Genomic DNA, 12,386 nt, shown 5'->3' on the forward strand with positions numbered 1-12,386 from the left:
ACTCTTGAGTGCAGGGCTGAGCCCCCAGTACCCTCCATGCACCCCGGGGCTGATCTCACCTCTGTGTGGACACTTGGATTACCTCAATGTATTGAGTCACAGAATGTATAACTCAGGGGTTTCAGTCTGTTGGTGGTCTTCACAGTAAACTTAGGAGCGAGGAATCCTATTTTCTCTTTCTTAAATTTATGGCATATAACCTCTTAATGTTTTGCTCAATGTGTCAAGTTGGCTGGCTTTAACTACAAGGAGGGAAATGACAGCAGCAACCATTTTGTAGCATATACACACCTGCTTCTTATTCAATGAAATGCTAACCTAGGCCCTGCTGGGAAAGCAGTTTTCAGATGTAAGTAAAAGTTCTAATTCTGGGACTAGCAAGTTTACTCCAGCAAGTCTCACTTTGCCACTGAAAGTTCTCTGAAGGAAGACTTAGACATTCCTTGGACAAGACTAAAGTGTGAAGGATCACTATTGTTCCAGTTGCTCCCAAATGCCAGCTTTATTCCATGACCATTGGGATCCAAACAGCAGATTGTTTTTTCCTGATTGACTGTACCAGAGACCTTATACTTCCTTCATCAGCCCACAATTGAATAAACCAATTCCATGTACTAAGTCCATATATGAATCTCCCTAAGTGTACATATATCTTAAGAGTTCTGCTTTTGTCTTTGAACCTTGACTGATATAAGGCTGATAGATATGTTTCCACAGTTCTGTCAGTCTTGAACATAAATCTTGTGAGGCACTGGCAAATAATTCCTCTGTGAGAAGATATTTGGGTGTCCCCTTCTGGAATCTTTTCCTTCTTTTGGAGTTTCATATCACAAAACAAACTTTGGAATAGAAAAAAGCATACATAGTCTTTCCCCATCATCTGGGTTCTGCATTCATGAATCTGCCTACGTCCTAATAGATGTTTATAATCCCAAAATCAATACTCATGGTACTTTTCTAGCCATTCTAGGATATTATGCACTATGTGGAGGAAAGCAGTTAAAAGACTAACTCGCGCTTTACCCACGAGATTGGCAAAACTTTTGAAAATTTGACAAGATGCTAAATTATTATTTGGGGTTATTTGATTAATTAGTGAATACTCTTAGAGTGCTAAAAAACAAAAATGGAAATTTTAGTTCCCTATGGCCTACTCTGAGAACATCATTTAGAAAAAGGAGGCTTTACGACTGGTTCATGTGGCTCACCCTGTTTTCTCATCGTTTTGGGAGGCTGAAATCAGAGGATAACTTGAAGGCAGGAATTAGAGACTAGACTAGACAATATAGCTATATCCTGTCTTTAAGAAAATAAAGAAATAAAAAATTAGCTATGTGCAATGGCATAAAACTCTAGTCCTTATTACTTTGAAAGCTAAAGTGAGAGGATTACTTGAGCCCTGGAGTTCAAGGCTGCGGTGAGCTAAGATTGTACCACTGCACACCACAAGGAGAACCTTTCTCTAGAATAAATAAACGAATTAATGTGCACTTAGAGGAAAGCCTGTGCAACGGAAGAAACTCAAGAAACAGTATTAATCAATCTTAGTTAATTTCTAGCATATGTTTACCCTGATAAGATTGATGATAGGTATGCATCATTCAAGCAGCGGTTTTTACAATGATAGTGTGATGCTAATTTAATCAGTGATGAAAAGGTGTGTACTAAATATTGCATAAACCTAATCAACTCTGTCTCCACCTTTCTTAATATGCTAAATACCACTAAAGAGGTGGGTGTGGTCTTCAAAGATTCACATAAACGGATGTAGAAGAGAGAAGCTCATTTTGCTCCAGAGGAGGACAGCACTTACAGTTACCTGCATTCAGGTGGCCTCAGAAAGTCAGCTCTGCAGGGAATGAGCTCCTGATCTTGGGAGTACTTAAAAGAACTTTTTTTTGGAAAAATCACTGTAGGAAGCATTCTTAGAGCCCTGGGGTGAGTGCAACTTATTACCAAATAGTAAATTACAATGATAAAAAATATCTACCTGTCTTAAACCTACTTAATGTTATTATTTGTAACTCATAATATTACTACTCATTTTATGACATGAGTTATTAATTATTGTTATTGGCTCAGATGACCTCTGAAAAATATTTGCATTTTTGGGTTTTTTTTTTTTTTTTTTTTGGAGATGGAATCTTGCTCTGCCGCCCAGGCTGGAGTGCAATGGCATGATCTTGGCTCTTGGCTCACTGCAACCTCCACTACCTGGATTCAAGTGATTCTACTGTCTCAGCCTCCTGAGTAGTGGGGATTACAGGCGCCCACCACTATACCTGGCTAAATTTTGTATTTTTATTAGAGACGGGGTTTCAGTATGTTAGTCAGGCTGGTCTCGAACTCCTGACCTCAGATGGTCCACCCGTCTCAGCCTCCCAAAGTGCTGGCATCACAGGCGTGAGCCACCGCACCCGGCCTAAATATATGCAATTCTAAAATTTTCACTTTTGGCACTTAAATTTAACACTGCTTCGTAAAAGACAGTAAGGTAAATGCCTTCAAACTGCCAAAGCAAAGATTGCAGTTTGCATGGATCAGGGATCTCCAGAGACAGAATCATAGGATGTATACGTAACTATAACTATAAATATATATAAATTGTGTGTGTATATATACATATGTATATAAAATAATTAAAATATATATATATATACACACACACAAAAATACTTACCATTGTGTTACACTTCTCTCTCGTATACCATACAGGACATGCTGCCCATGTTTATAGCCTAGGAACAACAGGCTATACTATATGTAGGCTATACCATCTAGGTTTGTGCACGTATAATCGACGATGTTCAAACAATTAAAAAACTGCATAATGCATTCCTCAGACCATATGTCTGTCCTCACTCAACATATAACTGCACAGGGGAGGAAGTCTATTACAAGAATTGCTTCCCTTGATTATGGAGTCTGAGAAGTTGAACATAGGCTGTCATTAAGCTGGTGTCCTGGAGATACCAATATCCTGGCTGAGTTAGAATCAGCTTTAGGAGAGGGAGAAAGCAAATGGCCTTCTCTCTGCCCTTTTTTTTCGGTCTGAGCTCCCAGCTGATTGGATGGTGTCCACCCACATTGAGGGCTGCTGTTCCCCACTCAGATCACCAACTCACATGTCTCCCTGGAAACACCTTCACAGACTCACCCAGAAATAATGCTTCACCAATTCTCCATATATTACTTAATCCAGTCAAGTCAACACCTAAAATTAACAATAATGCCATAGTAATATAATTGTACATATTTCAGTTTTAAAAAAACTGACAATATTTGAGTTCATAGTTTGAGTAGCCCCAGGAGGAAGTTAATTTAAGCCACAAGAAAAATAACCCAATATCTTTCATTATTTATTTTCTCTCCTAGTGAACATAGACTGGTTTAGTTGTTGTCTTTTTGTTTATCTGGTCGGTTGGTTGGTTTTGGGGTTGCTTTTTTTTCAAAGAGCCGGGCTTCTGGGTCCCTCTTTTTGAAAATATGCCATAGAGCCCTCTGACCATCTTCTCGTGTTTTCTTACCCAGTGTAGGTTTTCTACTTCTCTCCCATAGTCATTCAGTAGTTACTTGAAAGATGAACAGGGGCAAACATGATTTATTATAGACCACTTAAGACTAAAACCCAAGTTTCATATCAATCCCAGGGAATAGGTTATTGAATAGATTTGCATTATGTTATGGGCAGGAACTAGGAGTGGAAGAGGTTGTGAGTCATCTAGTCAGTGGTGTCTGCTATAAAGCCTGAAGACTCTCCTTGTGTATGAATTTTTCATTTTTGTTGCAGAGGAAATAGTTTGTTTCACTTTAATGAGCACTGTTGAGAAGAAAATATACCTATCACATATCACCTCATGTTGACAGATTTTCACCAACCCAGACCCCAAAATGACATGCTGCTCTTTCTTCCTCAGAAACATGAATTCTAGAATCTTGCAAGTTTTCCAGAGGGAACTCACCTGCCCCATCTGCATGAACTACTTCATAGACCCAGTCACCATAGACTGTGGGCACAGCTTTTGCAGGCCCTGTTTCTACCTCAACTGGCAAGACATCACGGTTCTTCCTCAGTGTTCTAAATGCAAGAAGACAACATGGCAGAGAAACCTCAGAACTAACATTCGCTTGAATAAGATGGCTTCCATTGCCAGAAAAGCAAGTCTCAGGCAATTCCTTACCTCTGAGGAGCAGATATGTGGGACTCACAGAGAGCTAAAGAAGATGTTCTGTGAAGTGGACAAGAGCCTGCTCTGTTTGATATGCTCCAACTCTCAGGAGCACCGAGACCACAAACACTGTCCCATTGAGTGGGCTGCTGAGGAACACCGGGTAAGTGATGCCTCTGAAGATCTATTTCTATAAAGGACACATGAAATTCTTGTAAGTCTATTTCCTTGGAGATTGGATGATGCCTTCTCTGTGTCCCTTTAAGCATGTCTGTCATGAGCTTCCTTGGCTTCATGCCTGTCACATTTGACAAACATTTGGAGAAACAAAGCATACTATTTTCTATGGACCAATTTGTCTCTCATTTGGGGTCCTTCGTATATCAGAGAGTGAAAGGTTCTTTAGTGTCTTCACTTGTGCTTCAATTCATGGCTCTTTTGTAGGAGAAGCTCCTGAAGAAAATGCAGTCTTTATGGGAAAAAGCTTGTGAAAATCACAGAAACCTGAACATGGAAACCACCAGAACCAGATGCTGGAAGGTTAGTACCATGTTACTCTACCTTCTTCAGTAACTTATGGTGAACAAATGGGTGACTCTTAAAATAGGAACTTGATCTCAATCCATAGTATTTCTGGAATTCAATAGAAAAGGAAAAAACACATAAGAAAAAATACCCTAATTTTTTATATAAGATAGTGTGACTCTTTGGTAGGATTTCTAACCAGACGACAGATGTTACCCAAGCATGCTCATTTGTCTCCATACAAACCTATAGCAATACACCAGCAAATACAAGAAACTGGGCCATTTCACAGCATTCTCAATGGGCTGCCTGGATAACTTCTGGGCACAAGCATTATTTGACAGTCATGGAATATCAAGTGAACCTTCTAAGGCTGAGTCAGCATGAATTTGAATCCTGGTGGGCAAATATATTTGAAATGTGAGTTAAATATCAGGCAGAAGGAGCAAGAGTGCAAATTTAGAGGAAGCATGAAATTAAGTATCAGAACTAATTAATATTGAATAAGTCATAACACGTAATGGAAAAAGGGGTGAGAAATGTACACTCGTGTCTTGGGGACACAAATATGTGAGAAATATGGGAACTAGTATTTAATATAAGGAGAACTTTAAGGACTCGAGAAGAATTCTAGAAATTATTTTCTCTTTGTGGACATTTATCTTGAGGGTATGATATCAAATATTAATTCATTAATTCATTCTAATATAAATTCATTGAAAAATATTTTATGAATACCTAGTAATATGTCAAATATCAACTTAGAAAATTAAGTAGTAAAAAAGAAAGAAAACACACAAATCTTGCAATTGAAATGAGAGAAGCAAATGGTCACCATGCAGATATGTGAAGTACATGATGTGTTAGAGTGTAGTAGTGTCTTTGGAGAATAATCAAGCAGGAAGGTAGAAAAGGAGCACAGAGGTTAGGGACTGGGGATGAGGGTTTGGATTTTAATTAGTGTGGTCAGAAAAAAGGCTCATGGAAAAATTCACACTGAAACAAAATATCGATCAACAGGAAATATATATCCTCCTGTTTGCCTTCCCCTTCCTCATAAATATAGGAATATATACGTGTATCTGGCTGTGGGTGTGTGTATACATATATATATATGTGGATATATGTGAGGAATATATATCTACACACACAGATACACATAGATATTCCTCATATATCCATATATAGCTATATATGAGAAATATATATATGAGTACATATATGACAAATATGTATATATATGAAAATAATTCTAGATATAAGAAATAGCATGTGCAGCAATATTTCATTTACATTTATTTGGGGGGTTGAGGAACCACAAAGGAGTCCATGTTGCTGACTAGGGTGAGTTTGGAAGAGAATAAATGAAACTTCCTTAGACTATGTGGTGCTGGGTGAAATGCATTGAGTTGACAATGCTAGTCTGTGGTGATTGCATAATTTCTCATATAATGGGTTTACATAAATTGCCCCAATTCTCCAAAATAGAAATAATGGTTTCCTATCTAGCCAATATTGCTCGATAATTTAATTCTTAAGCAAGAACTGTGTTTTCTTTCTATAAATGTGTGTTGGAAGAGAGAAATCCATTTTCATATAACTATCTTAGAAAACATTTTATCATTAATCAAGTAAACGTAACTGGGCAGAAACACTTATGTTGATATTAATGCAGAAAAAAGGAGAAGAATAAAATGTGGAATCTGAGAATTGACAAGACTTAGGGTTAAAGTATTGGATGTTCAGAATGCTAAGAGGAATCAGTGAAAATCAAGAGAAGATGGATACAACTTTTCTGTTTTGACTCTTGTCACTGCAGGATTATGTGAGTTTAAGGATAGAAGCAATCAGAGCTGAATATCAGAAGATGCCTGCATTTCTCCACGAAGAAGAGCAACATCATTTGGAGAGGCTGCAAAAGGAGGGCGAGGACATTTTTCAGCAACTCAATGAAAGCAAAGCCAGAATGGAACATTCGAGGGAACTTTTAAGAGGAATGTGTGAGGATCTGAAGCAAATGTGCCATAAAGCAGATGTGGAGCTACTCCAGGTATGGGCTGACCATGGGGTATCAGGATGTAGAACCTTCACATACATGGGTGTTTTTCCTCTCTCCTGAAATCTAACCCCACTTTACTTCCATGATTTGTTTCTAAAAACACGTTTCTATAACTAATGCTACTCAGTTGGGAGGTTATAGCCTCTCCTATGGATTCTACCAACCGAAGGTCCCTCCTACTTTATCCACCAGCAACAAAACTTTGTGGAATGACCAAAGTAACAGCCTCAAGAAATATTTCCCATCAGAAGTCAATGATATATTTAGGATTTTTGAAAGTGGATAAAATGAGAAGTGATTCATTTGCACTCAGGTTAATTTGGAGACACGGCATGATGCAGAAGTTGGGGAATCTAGGATCACATTAATATTATTTTGGGATGCACTCATTTTGGTAACAGGGCTTAGGGAAGATGACTGAGTAATTTCTTTGTGGTTACAGCACAGGACAAACTCTGTGGGCCTCCTCTTCCTTCACTTGGAAAGAGAATGTCTTCAAGGCTGAGACTTTATTAGAACATTAATTCATGACATATGATAGACTGGGATTTTCATGAGAAAAGAAACAAAAAGTGCTTTCCAGGAGGGAAAATTGTAGGAAAATATCTCAGAAACTGCCTCCAAATCTCATAGTGAACTTAGTGGAAATTGCATCATGTGGAAAGCACTAAGCCTTTTTCTTTTTTTTCTTACAGGCTTTTGGACACATATTACACAGGTGAGTGCATACCAAGATTTTAGCAGATGCTCTTTCAGTTTCCACAAATATCAAGCAGGAACTATGACACTGAAGGCATAATTGACTCAGATATTGATATTACCTTGCACTGGTTGTACTTTCTCCATCCCCCACGCTATGTTGTCTTCTCTTTTATTGCTATACTTAGTGATTTTATTAGGCAGTCCAATGAAAGTTCTGCAAAACCAACCAACCAACCAACCAACCAAACAAACAAATTAAATAAAAAAGAAAGAAAAAATGAAAGAAGAATAAAAAAGTGAGCATCTTTATTCCTAATTTCCTTTTTTGTTGCTCAAAAAGCTGCATATTTGGATGAGAAAATATTACATTTACTACATGGCTTCAAAGTCAACCAGGGGAAGCCAGAGAGAAGAAGGGAAAGTGTTTTAGCAGTGAAAAGTGTTGATGATTTCTAGTTTATATTTAAATATATAATTCTGAAAAATAGATGAGACAAACTATTTGGAATGTTTGAACTGTGTAGGCCTCCAGAGAACCTCAGTTATAAAAGGCAGATCTCCTGCCTGTAGCAAATTTCAACACCCTGGCCTTGAGAAGGAAGCAACAGATGCAACAGTCTTAAAAATAACCCCACCTTTCCAGATGGTGATATCAGGAAATTCTGGTGAAGTCTGGAACCCAGTATTTTATTTTTGAATATTTTCTTGGTCTTAACATTAATGATCCTTACTAATTTGGAGAAATAAGAAGAAAGATCCAAATGAATTCTCACTCAGACAGACTTTTCTAACATGCTTGAAAATCCGGAACTGTGAATAAGAATGAATCTGAAATAGAAAATGATAATTTTGGTATTAGCAAATTGTGGATTAAAGGGATTCTCATGAAATGTCTTTTAAATAAAAGTAGTGATTTTTATGTACTTTTTGGCTGTAGATGTGGTAACTGCATCTTTCTCCTTGCAGGTATGAGTCCCTGCTGCTGCAAGTGCCCGAGCCTGTGAATCCAGAGCTCAGTGCAGGGCCCATCACTGGACTGCTGGACAGGCTCAATGGATTCAGAGGTGAGTGTCAGCCTATTGGCAGAATTCCCACAGTGTATCACTTCTTGTTAGAATCACGGGGGTAATATTTTACCCTTCATCAAATCGTTATTTCATTTCAGAAGGAAGTGAGCGACATGACTATGCAACCCTATTATATCTGTGTTTCTATTTATAGTTCGGTTTATAATATGAAGAGTAAAACATAGTGAAAAACAAATATGTTCTGGGCTCACATGGATAGAGCTATATTTTGGGTAAATGGAATGACATAAGAAATAAAATATTGAATAAATGGAACAATGCTCAGAAGGAAGCTTAATAATCCAAAGTTACATAAAAATTTTATATTTCTTTACTGTATTTCACTTGCATTGTTAAAAAACAGTTTTTTGGGGAATAGAGTTCACAGCAGTTTGTTAGTGTATTTGTATTTTCTTACAATAAATGTGTATTATTGATATAACATAAAAATTCGACTTAATATGTAAAAAGAAGGAAGAAATTATTTTGTAAATAGGAAGTAAAAATAGAAATGATAATTTCAGTTCAGTTACACCATGAAGATCTACGTGTAAAATCTAAAATTCAGTTTCAATCTAGAGCTAGCAGGGAAGTCCACAGAGTGACTGGTGAAATATTTTGCAAAAATCTGCCTTAAGTTACTACTTATAATTTGAACATATGGACTTTTATCCAGTTATCTAAAGCAGTGCTTGAATAAGCTAAAATCTTCCCATTCTTGTCGAAAGTATATCACTAGTATTTAAGAACAAGAAATATTTTAATAATGACCGTGATAGCTAAAGGGCATTCGGGGCGTATAACATTTCTCTTTTACATTGGAAATTGGATTAAAACAGGCTGGTTTTATATTCAACTCTCAATTTTTGAGTTTTCAATACATTTTCAATGTCTGTTTTAAGGATGCTGTTTTTTCTATAGAGAATATTAATCATCCTTATACTTGATTAAATGTTGTAATCAAAATTCTCCTGTCCTGGTAACTTCAAATTTCTTGGTAGAACAAATTTTCCCTCAAGAATTCTAATTTCTATTATTTACATGTATCTATACTTTTTTTTTTGCTATTTTTGCAGTTGATTTTACTCTGCAGCCTGAAAGAGCCAATAGTCATATCTTCCTGTATGGAGATTTGAGAAGCATGAATGTTGGATGTGACCCTCAAGATGATCCCCATTTCACTGCCAAATCTGAATGTTTTCTTGTATGGGGTGCTCAGACTTTCACATCTGGCAAATATTTTTGGGAGGTTCATGTGGGGGACTCTTGGAATTGGGCTTTTGGTGTCTGTAACAATTATTGGAAAGAAAAGAGACAGAATGATAAGACAGATGGAGGGGAGGGACTCTTTCTTCTTGGATGTGTTAAGGAGGATGCTCACTGCAGTCTCTTTACCACCTCCCCACTTGTGGTGCAATATGTTCCAAGACCTACCAGTCGGGTAGGATTATTCCTGGATTGTGAAGGTAGAACCATGACCTTTGTTGATGTCGATCAAAGTTCCCTGATATACACCATCCCTAATTGCTCCTTCTCACCTCCTCTCAGGCCTATCTTTTGCTGTAGTCACTTCTGAAGAGAGATAAGTCAGAAGTGTGTCTATATGCTGTGGGAACCCATTTATCACAGAAAGCCCTCTTTTTTGCACCTCATCAAACAGGAGAAATAACTTATATTTAATGTCTAGTTGCATTCTAATGTCATCAAATTTCATTGATAGTGCTTCTATTAAATATGGTGAAAACATTAAAACTATGTGTATTGATTCTTTGTTTAATCGTTTTTGAAAAATCATTACCCATGATGTATGGAATAGAATATATACTCTGGTTTTTCATTATTTCTGAACGTCACAAAGTAAAATAATAGATGACAGAGTTGTCTAAACGAAGTTAAAATCAAGGGAACAAAGTAGGGATCTTGGGCTTCATGAAAAAACTTGGAGGCAAAAGACTCAATGGTAACCTGGCAATATTTTCTGTCTCTTCATCTAACAGTATTATACTTATCCATGTGTTTTATTTATGAATCTATACTTTGAGGTCATCTTATTTGACCTCCTGTGCTGTGCTTATCTTTCTAAATCTCATCTTAAATACAAATGCTCATGCATTATTAGAGTGTTTTCCTGCAGTGAAATTTATAAGGTGATCAGGACAATGCTGGATCAATTAAATATTCAAATGGACATAACTGAATACTGACCCCTACCTCAAACCATACACAATTCATTTACACATGGATTCACGTTCTGAAGGTGAAGGGAACACAATAAAATATTCTCACAGAGAAAGATTTCCTAACCAAGACAAAAATGTAACAATTAAGAAGGAAAATTTAGTTAGTTTATATCAAAAGTGATGACTTCTGTGTTTCAAACCATACCATCCAAGAATTAAAATATAAACAAATTGTGGAGAAAAATATTTAACCCAACATACATGCAATAAAATACAATACATGTGATTAATGAATGTAATCAATAAAAGAAAATGAACCCAATATAAAATTGGGAAAATATTTGAACAGGCACTTCATAAAATTGGAGACATAAATAATTGCACAAATATGAAAAAGAGATTACTTGTGTTAGTCCTCAGAATAATAAAAATCAATCCATAAGTTGAACTACAGACCTCCATAAAAATTAGCAAAATTTAAAGACACATAATATTGTGTGTTGTGAAAGACAAAGAATCAGTAAAAGTTATTCTTGGCAGGAGGGATGTAAACTGAAATACTTTTTGGCAAACTGACTATAAGCATTCCTTATGGGCTAGATATTTTCACTCTAAAATAGATTCCACAGGTTGCCTATGTGTATTTCAAGATAAACACAGTGTTGATCATTGCATCAATTTTTATTGTAGCTCCAAATTGGAGACAAAATAAATACTAATCAACAGTAGAATTGCTAAATAAATTGTGATCTCTTCATAAAAAATAATTCTGTAAAACAAAGATAAGATGAAAATGCAACAAATTAATGAATCTCAACGAAAAGTTTAAGAAGAAGAATCGAAACACACAAATGTTATATTATAGATAAATATATTTGGATAAATTGTGAACTCCATTAATTGATACTAGAAGTTAGAATATCGAATAATATTTTGGAAGGTAATCGTTAGGAAACTTAAAAATTAACCAGGATAAGATTCAGTAATCATTTCAATCAAAGAGAGAAACTAAGTATTTTTCATGCAGAAGAAAATTATATATAATATATATTTTAAATATTTTAATGTGTAAAATAAGAAGCTTGAAATAAATGAATTTGAAGTTATGCCTAATTTTTCAAATGCATATATATACACACACACATATAATTTAATTTATGATAAGTTAACATCAACATTAAGACATAAACCTTTTTTTATTATTATAATTTAAGTTCTGGGGACATGTGCAGAACATTCAGGTTTGTTATATAGGTATACCTGTGCCATGGTGGTTTGCTGCACCCATCAACTCATCATCTACATTAGGTATTTATCCTGGTGATATCCCTCCCCTGGTCCATTATCCTCCAACAGGCCCTGGTGTGTGATGTTCCCCTCGCTGTGTACATGTGTTCTCAGTGTTCAACTCCCACTCATGAGTGAGAACATGCAGTGTTCGGTTTTCTATTCTTGTGTTAGCTTCCTGAGAATAATAGTTTCCAGCTTCATCCTTGTCCCTGCAAAGGACATGAACTCATCCTTTTTTATGGCTGCATAGTATTCCACAGTATATATGTGCCACATACATTTGTTTTACAGTCTGTGAAGAGATTCAGAGAAGATCACATTTTAAGACCTGTATTTACTTCACCATCTCTCCCGTGTGACAAAACCTAAAACTACAAAGGGAAAGATAAGGAAT

General features: G+C 36.3%; 1 protein-coding gene across 3 annotated transcripts; it reads left to right on the forward strand.

The window, feature by feature from the left end:
- The first annotated feature begins 1,792 nt into the window (after window positions 1-1,792).
- LOC103248925 (tripartite motif-containing protein 51) lies at window positions 1,793-10,174 on the forward strand. 3 transcript variants are annotated; one of them, XM_073016893.1, is made up of 7 exons: window positions 1,793-1,938; window positions 3,918-4,332; window positions 4,614-4,709; window positions 6,514-6,744; window positions 7,449-7,471; window positions 8,422-8,519; window positions 9,599-10,174. In XM_073016893.1, the coding sequence occupies exons 2-7, from the start codon at window positions 3,922-3,924 to the stop codon at window positions 10,096-10,098; spliced, it is 1,359 nt and encodes a 452-aa protein (XP_072872994.1). In that variant the 5' UTR covers window positions 1,793-1,938; window positions 3,918-3,921; the 3' UTR covers window positions 10,099-10,174. The 3 variants fall into 3 exon arrangements, with proteins under 3 accessions (XP_072872994.1, XP_072872733.1, XP_072873273.1); XM_073016632.1 differs by lacking the exon at window positions 1,793-1,938 and having other exon boundaries at window positions 3,617-4,332; XM_073017172.1 differs by lacking the exons at window positions 1,793-1,938; window positions 6,514-6,744 and having other exon boundaries at window positions 3,617-4,332.
- The last annotated feature ends 2,212 nt before the right edge of the window (window positions 10,175-12,386 follow it).

Source organism: Chlorocebus sabaeus, chromosome 1 (assembly GCF_047675955.1).
Source record: "Chlorocebus sabaeus isolate Y175 chromosome 1, mChlSab1.0.hap1, whole genome shotgun sequence".
NCBI classification, from domain to species: Eukaryota; Metazoa; Chordata; class Mammalia; order Primates; family Cercopithecidae; genus Chlorocebus; species Chlorocebus sabaeus.